Genomic DNA, 11,143 nt, shown 5'->3' with positions numbered 1-11,143 from the left:
GTCATTCATAGTTCCAATGCACAACTGAGGCACATGCTGATTAAACAAAATCAAATTCTGCCATTATAATGTTGTAGAATTTTTCCTGCTTTTCGTTATTACTGCAATGACAAAAGGGATACTTTGCTATGTAACAATAATGTACTAATATTAAAATAGCTTCATTAACAAGTTTTTAACTCATCCTGGAAGCATTTGAAAACACTTTAAACAGTACACATAGGTATGTACAATACATGTAGTTACCACTTGTTCTGTGGAGAATGGAGAATGTAAAGAAATGGACATGTGAAGAGTGTTGTAACAAAGAGACACAAGTTCTAACTCTTGTTACTCTGCACAAATATGATTGTCTATCTGCTGGGAAATATTGACCATGTGATTCATTAAAGCTAAGCTGACATATATATTAAACTGTTGGACCCTGAAAACTTGATGTTTTGTATATAAAACTGTGTTTTTTTTAACACCTGATTGACATATTTGGTAAAGTAAATAATATCTGCCAATGGAGAAAGATGAGAAAAGCCCAAAAATGTATTTATCTTTTTGTTCAGTGCCAGTAATGGAAAAATATGGATTTTCTGGCTAAAAGGCTCACAACCTTCAATTAATACACCATCTACTTCTCTCACAGAGCCTGTTTCTGTCAGCATCATCCTAAGGAGTGGACTTTGATTATGCTGCATATTTTTGTTTTGTTTTAGATGCTGTTAAGAATAACAATATACTGAAGGCTTGTATACATTGCCAGCTATATAATCAGTAGCTTCACATTGCCAAAGCCTCAGGAAGCCAATTGAATACACATACATGACTCTGCCTTATCACCATTTCATTCTCAAAAATCACAGTAGTGTTTATTATTATTAATGCTCTGCCAGTGTTTAACCTTTTTATTTAGAAGATTAGCAATTTGATAACAAAAAAGTATTGTTGTAGAAAGAAATTATGCTTACAATGACAGAGTTGAGTCACACCACTTTTGGTATAAGAATTTAAATACACTGCCAATTCCGTCTCAGATTCGCACCACTGTGATTCCACAAATTGGAACACAATGCACAATACAAGAAATATACAGCAAATTCCACAGTGAAACTTAAAAGTAATATGCAGCAGTATTATTGGAACATGCAACAGGCTACACATTATTACAATGCCTCAAATTATATTACATTTAGCATGCAGTAATGCAGTCAAATATCAACATTTAAATATGGAATAAATGTAATTTTTGAAATGAGAATATTTTCTCAATCTGAAATATATTTAAATATTTAACAGTATTATTATTTCACTTTAACTTTTATATATTATAGGAAATTATTGAAACAATATCATCTACCCACAAAAGCAGCAGCATTTGTAGTTTTGTATTTTAACAGTACATAACAACATGTGAATGCACATACATTTATTCACATTCCTGTCACATAGTTTAACTGGTTATATTTACCTTTGTACTTATTCCAGTGGTCATACACAAAAATTCTGAGATTCATATACCTATGTGTTTATGTTTGAAATGAATTGTAAAACATAAGGAAGCAAATACAAATTTGATTTTGTTGACACATCTAAATTTGGATTTATGTCGATCAGGACAGTATCAAGTAGTAGAAAATGGCATCCCAGTATGAAATTCACAGATATTTTCTCCTAAACATACACATGTCATATGTGATGCAATCACCAACAAGAAGTGTGTTCCTTCTACATACATTATGACTGATGCAAAGAGAAACAACATACTTTTTTATGGTAAAAGATCAGGTCATGTATGCAATAAAAAGTTTAACAGATTAAGTGCATCTTTAGTTAAAACACAATCTTGCAAGTACTGAATGTGTGTGTGTATATATATATATATATATATATATATATATATATATATATATATATATATATATATATATATATAACTGTCTTCACAGCAAAATTTGCAAATGTCATTAGACCACATTTTTCAGCTCATATATTCCTTCAAAGCTGTAAGATTCTCTCATTTTTTTTAGTGTCATTAACAACATTCCATGTATAGATGTTTAATAAAGTACTGAAATATAATTCTTGAAGATGGCTATGTATATTAAAAATAGATTATAATTACAATGTATTATATTTCAAGTCAACGTTGGAGGATGTGATGAAAAAATGTCACATCCATTTACTGTCATTTTTACGTAAAAATATACCAATATTTATTTCTAGTTAATATTAAAATACGCTATTTCAAGGAATTTAAAATGTGGAAGTTGGTCAGACACATTTTACACTCAAGTTCAGTTCAAACATATAACTAGAACCAGTGTAAATAAGATTAAGGAAAAACAAGTGATAGTAGTACTTCTTCACAATGACATATGAATGAAACCTACACCCCACAAAATTGCTGGCTAATCACTTAAGTGTAACAGCTGGTCCTCATTGCATTATTCTACCAGACGTGCTGTCTATAACTGCTCTGAAGAGTCACTTAGCAGTTCACCCTTTTGCATTCAAAGCAGTCCCTTAATTGGTTTAGGGCATGTGCAAGATTTAAATGGCAGAATGAAAACAGGAAAGGCACTAACAGCACAGACATATCATTCACCTCTTGCAGATTTATTATTTACAACACCTGTACTTAACAACAGTTCTTCATTATGAATCTAACATAACTGATTTTTCCTTTTGTAGTTTTTTGTTTTTATACCTGAAAATTAGTTTTTTTTTAATATGAACAAACTGATGCAAGATGCTGGCAGAAGAATGATTAGAATTCGGAATTTGCTCTGAAAAGAGAGTACCACTTCATTCCTTACAAGTTTCACACTCCTCAACACACAACATATTTTTTGTTTTCCAAGAAACCAAATTTTCAAAATGCTGCTACAAACATTTACTGAGTCATGACAAATATTTTGCACGGAATAAAAAAAATTACCTCTTAAAATGATTTGAGTCAGTAATGTTTGTAAAAATCATATAGTACTGTCTTGTGCAACTTACTTTAAACAGTTTCACTGGCACACGAATATATACTTCACCATCCACAAAATTCATGCTCAAAATGCACTTTAAAAAATCGTTTGTGCACAGAAACCTGTAATGAAATGTTCTGTCAATATCAAGACAGCGAATCCAAAGTCACAACCATCAATCTTTATATGATCTCTGTGACACACATATCATACTTTCACATTTAATACAATATCTGCCAAAGGAATCTCGTGATTTGTTGAAGTAACAGACTTAGTACGCTATTCATTCAGAAAATGTCTCCATGCATACAGTCAGACTGTCGCTTCAAATGTCTGAAGGTCAGGCAGAGCAATTCTGTCCAGGCACACCACACAAGAGGAAACACGAGAAAAAAGAAAAATCCACTGTCAGAATGGAAAGCAATTCATTTGTTCCCTGTAACGCAGATCACTATTGCGAGCAATAGTGTCACTGCAAGGCAACTCGCAATTGTGAGCAACTTCTGAAGTAGTCCTTGTTCCAACCATACCTGAGACTCCTCTAGGTCCACTGTTACTAGTATAGCACTGAAGTCCTTCAAGAGTTCGTGGTCTAGAAGCTCTTCCTGCAACAATAAGAGACTCACCATTCTGAACACCATCTCCACTCTGTGTTCTTGGTGAAGCTGTTCTTGCAATTCCAGTCCCACTTATTTTTGGTACTTTATAAGATGGTGTTCCTTCCTGACTCCCACTTACTGAAGTTGAAGCTGTCCTGTCAGCAACAGAGGCTCCTGATTCGTTAGAGTTCTGGCGGCCACCAGTCAGTCTCGCAGCTGAAATGACAATGGCATCACCCACAACTTTCATTTCCAAGTCACCCCGTCTGCTATCAGAATCCTTATCACGATCTTCAAGGCATCGTACCCATTCTACTTTGCTTGCTCCACTCATGTCAGATGGAACAGGTTTTGGAGTGGCAACAGATGCATTTTGAATGTTGACATCAGCATCATTGATTGTTTTCTCAGGAGCAGTCCTGGTGACATCACTGCCATCATTATTTCTGACCTCGCCCTTAACATAACCATTTTTTTCTTTTTCAGTGCCCTCTTCCTCCTCCTTATCATCATCCAGCTCAAAATCATCAACATCATCATCAGTCAGCAGCAGGCCTTTGCTGCTTCCAATACCACCACGATGCACCCTCGGTGTGAGTGGAGCAGGCAGTACTACTAGCTCATCACATTCTGCACAGTAACCAGCTAGTGGCAGTGATCCGGCAGCCATGACAATGCCACCTTCAGAACGTGCTTTAGTAACAGGACGTGCTTCTCTCGTGAACTCACGGATAGGATGGTCACTGTAACATTGTGTACACTCACTCTCATCACTGACTGAGCTAGATGGCTCATCAGGGAACAGGGAAGGGGCAACAAGGCTACCACTACCATCGGTATAAATATACCGGACACATTCTGCACTTTTGTAAGTGCCAGGGAAGTGCTCCACTGCACCATCCAGATAGTGCTCACTGTGTGTTCGCTGTGCTGCTGCCACTGTATCAAAAGGCCACTCCTGATTGTCTTCTGCACACACTGAGTATCTACTGCCAGCAGTTACATCTTCATCTTCTACGTCCTCCTCTTCTTCTTGCTCCTCCTCATCTTCTTCTTCTTCTTCACCCTCTTCATCACCCATCTCATCCTCAGGCATGCTGTCCGAATCTCCAGCCAGTGTGCGCTCACTTACTTCACCGGCAAACACAAAATCATTCTCACTGGAGACACTATCAATGTATGGCAGGTCTTTTGCAGCAGCAGCAGCAGCTGCAACAACAGATTCACCAATACTGCTGCTTCCTGCAGTAGTGGAGATTGCAGTTTCCTCTTCACCACCAGTAGATGGCTTGCTGCCACCACCAGGAGCAGAAAAACTACGACCTCTTTTGCTGGGAGACTTCCCTGTCACACCTGAACTGCTACTGAGCTCTTTGGAACCACCTTCCTTCCCACCACCACTGACTGCCAGTCTATGGATAGCAGGAAGGGCGTCTGTAGCACAACTGCTGCCTTCGCGGCGGGAGAAGCCTGGGCTGCGTCTTCTGCGAACTGCCCGGTCTTCAGCTGCAGCCATGGTATCACTGACTGGAAATGCCTCAGTGGGTGCAGCCAAGACCTCACGGTGGTAATCCTCAGGCCGGGCATTGATCTCCACCTGAACACGTATACGTGTGCCATTTGGGGTGACACCTGTCTGTAGATCATGTGAGCTGACGTTACCAGAGCAAGCAGCAGCAGCACGACAAGCATCGTACGTGCACGGCACCCTCTCTCGGTAGTCAGGTAGACTGACACTGGCAACACATATACCAGCCTTACAGAAGATGCCTGCGCGGCCTGCTGCTGCACGGTTATGACCCCGTTTCCAATAACGACCCCTGCCACGCAAGGGTGGTGGGATAGCCACTGCCTCACTGACACGTCCAGCACTACCACCGTAACCCACAACAGCAGCATCTGCACGCCAGCGAGGACCACTTGCAGGAGCTGCGGGTGCTGAGAACGCCTTTGCAGCTGGCTCGGTGACAGAAGCTAGACTGCGTCTGGCATATCTTATTACACCACCAGCAGAGGAGACACCTGAACCACCATTAACCCGGTAACCACGTGGCTTGTTGCGCTGTGGGCCATAGAAAAAGTAACTCGGAAGATCTTTTTTTTTATCCGGCAGTGGTGGAGTTGGCAACGGAGGTGGTTGTGGCGGCTTCACTGCTGGTGGTGTTGGTTTGGCAGGAGCAGGGGTAGGGATAGGAACATGGGGAGGAGCTGGGTTGGGGACTGGTACCGATACAGTGGCATTAGGCGGTGGATGGTCATCCCAGGGTGAGAACAGATCGTAACCGGCGAGATTACACGTACCCGCCACAACACTACCAGAGTAGCGAGGCCATGCCACTGGGAAAGGCACAGGACCTGAGGCACTTTGAGCAGGTGGAGGTTGTGGGGGAAGCAGTGGCAGTTGTGGCGGCTGTGGAGTCAACGGTGTTGAAGCCGCCGATTTGTGCTGTGGAGTGCGGTCTCGGGCACGTGCTCCATTTGTCTCGGCACAGCACGGTGACACCACCTGTCGACACGAACAACACGACCAGCGATCCTTGCTCACACCACCATCTGTCTCACTTCCTGCACCACCTCCGCCCCATGTTGGTGAGTTGTCAGGCGATGATGGTGGCAGTGCAGAGCCACGCCCGAATTCCACGAACCAGAGCTTCTCCTGCTCACATTCTCACTTTTTCTCCTTCATGTCCTTGTTTAGATAGTGTAGAACATAATGTAGCACCAGGTCATAACAGTACTTGTACTCCGTCTGTTAGGAAACAGAAAAAAATCTGTATCAGGTATATAGTGACATAACAGTAAATTTACCTAAAGTAATGACTGGTCTGACAAAATAAAAATGTACACCTGAGAGAAACAACTGAAACATTAGAACAAGAATGGAGCCTCTCAAGAAAAATTTTATTTTTAACTGACCATGGAACAGTTTCTGCGTGATCATTATAGTTAAGTCATTCTTACACATTTTCAATACCAGATACTCCATTATAATTTATTTGTCCAATATTATATTTGTCCAACAAATTTCATGAACATGTGGTGTCCTAATATAGTATTCGTGGCTAAACAATGGTTCGGATCCATGCAGAAATATAGCCTTCCTAGTGCCAGCAAGGAGATTTGAAGAGGTAGGGACAGGCAAAGACAAGAAGCAACTGACATAGTTTCTTTCTAGGAAAGTGTCATTGCTCTAGCTAATGAGTGTCAGATTGCAGTAGAAGGTTAGGGACAATATTATCAGTTCAGTACTTCCAATATGATGCTCAACAATGCGTAACTGCTGTTAAGTGATTGGGCATAGTTGTGCAGCAAAATGGTGACTTTTTAGACAAGTTCTGCCATTTTATTTAAAATAATTTCTGCAGCTATCCCAATAACTAAGATAACATGCAGTATTTACTGGTAGATGTCTGGAAGTAAGTTAGCTTTCTATATGCATAGTCCTGATCACAACATTCAATTTTACATTTTACCACCATCATCTTATAACTGATAGTGTGATGGAGTGCTACATCACAGATGCCAACTACTGGGTACCTAGAAATAAATAAATGAGAATTTTAAAAATCCCTCACAGCTGAGAATTCTCTTGTTCAGAGCTGGTGTTGACCAATCTACAACTTGGGAATCACGAGCTTGTCATTCCCAAGTCAGTGCGCAGCTTTTACTGGCAGAGCAATCCCATCTGGGGAGTACAGAATTTTGGGGTTAATCACAAACTAAACAAAGATGAAAAGTAAACTGAAAACAACTCCACTATTTCAGAAGCATGAGTACACAAGGTAAATAAAGCAATAAGCAGAGGGGTTTGGGGTGGTGGTGGTGGTGGTGGGGGGGGGGGGGGGGGTGAGGCTGTTTTCTTCAACAAAAGAGCTCTGCTGGAATCAAATACTGACACAGAACTGCATGTCATGTTTGAGAGCTAGATTATCTGGAATGTTGTCTAGAACAGGAGTGAAACTGCTTCTTCCTTCACATTACTTGTTCTGGGCCCCTAAATTGCTCTGTTATATGATACTATAAAATATTCTGTTGCTTTGCAATCTCTCCATTTAGACAATACATTTCTTGAGACTTTCCCTCTGTCTAACCCATTTCATTTTGGTTCTTGTTCAGTTAAAATTTTTCACTATTATTTCGTCTCTCTGTAATGTATACAAGATTCTGTTTGATGTTTTTATAAATATTTCATTATCTTTCGTAGTGGCAGTCTTATTCTTTCTATTTCAACTCCATATTTCTGCCAGTGATTCCACAAAGGTCCACTATTTTCTGTTCCCACAACATGTAAATCAGAATATTGTAAGTGGCAGATAGAAAATCAAATGACAAAATAATGTTGGTTCACTTTAATGTCAGGACATAAGTTATAGAACAAACAGAAAATGAACTTGCAAGGACCAAATGAAACTAAAAATAAAATTTACAGTTTTATTAAACAATGAAGAAATATGTTGGGTTTGGATGGTTCTGATTCATTTTAAAATCTGGAGTCATACTAGATTCATAAGATCCAGAGTAAAAATGGATGGAAAGGAAACAAGATATGTAGATTATGAGAATTTATTTAAGAATAAAGAGGTATATCAGAACAAATTAAATGCAGCAGATGATTATATCAACAGCAGAAAAATAGGTAATTTATTTACAAAGGTATTTACGCAAATAGCAAAAGATGTTGCAGGTAAAGAAATGGAAGAAGAATATATGGCTCAAATAAAGGAAGGAACTAAGGGTATCCGCAGATATTTCTCCATGGGGTAGGGGCAGGTATATGAAATTGTCATTTTGATACAAATGAACTGGGGAACTTTGAGATGTACCATACCACAGAAACTAAATTTTATAACTCACACAAAAAACTGAAAAAACTTATTATATTTCAGAGAACTGATGGTTTTCCATGGTGTAAGAGAATTCTAATGAATAAAAGCTCTGTGCTCCAGATTCCAAGGGGTGGGGGTGGGGGATGGAGGCATGTGTCCCCTCTTGGCCTGTCTTCCTTCTTGTGTGTGTCTATGAAGGCAACTATCAAAGAGAAAGTGCAAGTTTTGCATAGACAATGATAGCAACATCTCAGAATTTGACGAATTAAATAAAACTATTCATAAATTTATTTCAGACAATGTGAGAAGCAATAATCAAAATTTCAGGGCAGAAATGTTTAAGAGTGACATGAGAATAAAGAAAACAAATAGATGCTTGTGTTACAAATTTATCAAATCTCATCCAGTAAGAGGGTGTAGCACAATAACTAACAATGGAGGAATACTGTAAAAGCATTTGATGATTTCCTTAAATGCGTGTGTAACTCACAAGATGAAACATAAACACAAACAGTTAACAATAAAAATAATTACATTCCAGATTCAATGAAAGATTAGGTGTAGGAAACCATTTGAGATATGAAGGAGCGAAAGGTGGCAGGAAATGATGGTAGGACACAAAAGAAACCTTAAAAAATTGTTTACAGGACATCTACAAAAGAAGACAAATTTCTCATAACCTCCACATTGACAGTTGTCACCCATTCTACATTAAAAAGACTCCCCTTACAGCCTCGTCATCTGTGGATGCCACATCTGCAGTGGAAAGCAGGACTCGTCAAAATATAGCAATAACCTTTCCAGAATATTTTCTGACAGACCATATCGTATCCAGCTCACCCACAAACAAGTCACCCATACCACCTTCTCCTGTGACATCAGTAAACCAGTTAACCAACCATCAACCAGCACTCCTCTGATCACCCTGGCCTCAAAAAGTTCAACCACATCCTTCACTAGGGTTTCAACTACCTCTCATCGTGTCCAGAGAATGTTGCGTATCCTACCCAAAATCCTACCCACATTCCCCAAAGTAGCGTTCTACTTCCAACCCAATTTACAGAATATCCTTACCCATCCCTTCACCATCCAGTTGTCAAACATGTGGCACAACACAAATTCACACGTCAACACCTGCTTCACTGCACAGGCCATTTGGACACTCCCTTCCAAAACAGCTTTCTCTGAACTTCGGAGATGGTAATTGGTTCTCCAATACATCTTGTACTCCTGCAATCCCCCTGACAAAAACCCCCACTAACCTATTTTCACTGCCTAACCTTGTCTTTTCCCTAATCTCTCCTGACCAGACCACTCCTTCTCTCCTTCTCCATGTAGATAATGCACTGCCCTCTCCCTCTCCTTTTCAAACCCTATCCCCTCCATTTCCCCTTTTCATCTTACCTTACTCCCCTTTGCACCCCCCCCCCCCCAACCCCACCTCTTCTCCCTACATCTCTTTTTGTAGGATCCTCTGCACTCTTTTTGTCTACTTGTGCGACCATGAACTCATCTGTCGAAACACTTGCCTGTTTCCCACTACCCCCTCCTTGCATCCTTACCAACCACATCTGTCTGTTCAGGCAACTGTTTTAAATAATCCAATATCAATAAATATTCTTGCTGTGGCCATGGGAATGTGTGAATGAGTGGGTCACTGTGTCAATGGGTGTACCACTGCTAGAAAGAGAGCTAGTGCTTGAAAGCCAGTGTTAATGCTGTTTGCTGTTGTGTGTTTCTGTGACTCATGTATTGCTCCTCTATAGGCAAGTAGTTGCCTTTCCCTTATTTTACATAATAATCCTAACAAACTCATTTCTATACAGTAAAATCAAATTATACTCATTGAATGCATTTCTTTTTGGTGATATACTGAGGAGCACATGTGATGAGAAGGCAAAACAAAATTTGCTAAACTAAAAAAAAGTGCATTTCATAAAATGTAAAACACACAAAAATAAGCTCTGTACCAATTTGGAGAGTATGAGTGAAATTTCATTTGGGAGGAAAGAATGATACTGCTTCATAGTTCAGTCAAAATGGTCACCAATTCAATGTTTTTCTGCTACAATGCTTGAGGAAAATTGTTATAGCCTGTGAGCTAATTCACTAATTTTATGGTTGAGATTTATAACAATAAAGGAAATTCCTGGAGGGTGCAATAAGTACGAGTAATATAACGGAAAGCCAACCACCATGGCCATGGGAGAGTGTGTTTAGGTGTTGGGTGGTTTGGGGGAAAGAGACCAAACAGCGAGGTCATCGGTCTCTCGGATTAGGGAAGCAAGTCGGCCGTGCCCTTTCAAAGGAACCATCCTGGCATTTGCCTGGAGCGATTTAGGGAAATCATGGAAAACCTAAATCAGGATGGCCGGACATGCAATTGAACCATCGTCCTCCTGAATGCGAGTCCAGTGTGCTAACCACTGTGCCTCCTCACTGTCTGTGATATTTTTTGTGTATGAATGTATGTGCTATTGCTGGAAAAAGGGTCACTGCTTGAAAGATAGTGTGAATTCAGTTTTTCTATTATGTGTTTCTGTGCTCCACACATCAGTCTGCTGAAGGTAAGTGGTTGCCTTTCCCTTATTATATGTATCTATGGGTCAGATGTTATTTTTAAGGAATGCAGTATATTTTCTAATTTCCTTGAAATCCATCACCTTTAGAAAATTAATTTTCAAGTTACAACAACACTGTTAATATTTTTCTTCATAATTTCCTTACTTTTGGAAGATTTGTAGTTTGAAAT

The 11,143-nt window shown here is 39.6% G+C and overlaps 2 protein-coding genes across 2 annotated transcripts in view; both read right to left on the bottom strand.

Annotated features, from left to right (window-relative positions):
• Positions 1 to 5,286: 5,286 nt before the first annotated feature.
• Positions 5,287 to 6,118, bottom strand: LOC126263270 (proline-rich protein 2-like). Its single transcript, XM_049960356.1, has 3 exons — positions 6,113 to 6,118; positions 5,427 to 6,071; positions 5,287 to 5,301 (listed from the first exon to the last, which is right to left on the bottom strand). The coding sequence occupies exons 1-3, from the start codon at positions 6,116 to 6,118 to the stop codon at positions 5,287 to 5,289; spliced, it is 666 nt and encodes a 221-aa protein (XP_049816313.1).
• A 78-nt stretch (positions 6,119 to 6,196) lies between these two features.
• The window catches only part of LOC126262799 (receptor-type tyrosine-protein phosphatase kappa), a 709,382-nt gene continuing 704,435 nt past the window's right edge, over positions 6,197 to 11,143 (bottom strand). The window contains exon 15 of the mRNA XM_049959624.1: positions 6,197 to 6,314. Within this exon, the coding sequence (XP_049815581.1) occupies positions 6,234 to 6,314 (81 nt within the window). The 3' untranslated portion in view covers positions 6,197 to 6,233. The remainder of the gene's footprint in view (positions 6,315 to 11,143) is intronic.

This window comes from Schistocerca nitens, chromosome 6 (genome assembly GCF_023898315.1).
Source record: "Schistocerca nitens isolate TAMUIC-IGC-003100 chromosome 6, iqSchNite1.1, whole genome shotgun sequence".
Taxonomy (NCBI): domain Eukaryota; kingdom Metazoa; phylum Arthropoda; class Insecta; order Orthoptera; family Acrididae; genus Schistocerca; species Schistocerca nitens.
This window is presented reverse-complemented; position numbering and strand designations above follow the sequence as displayed.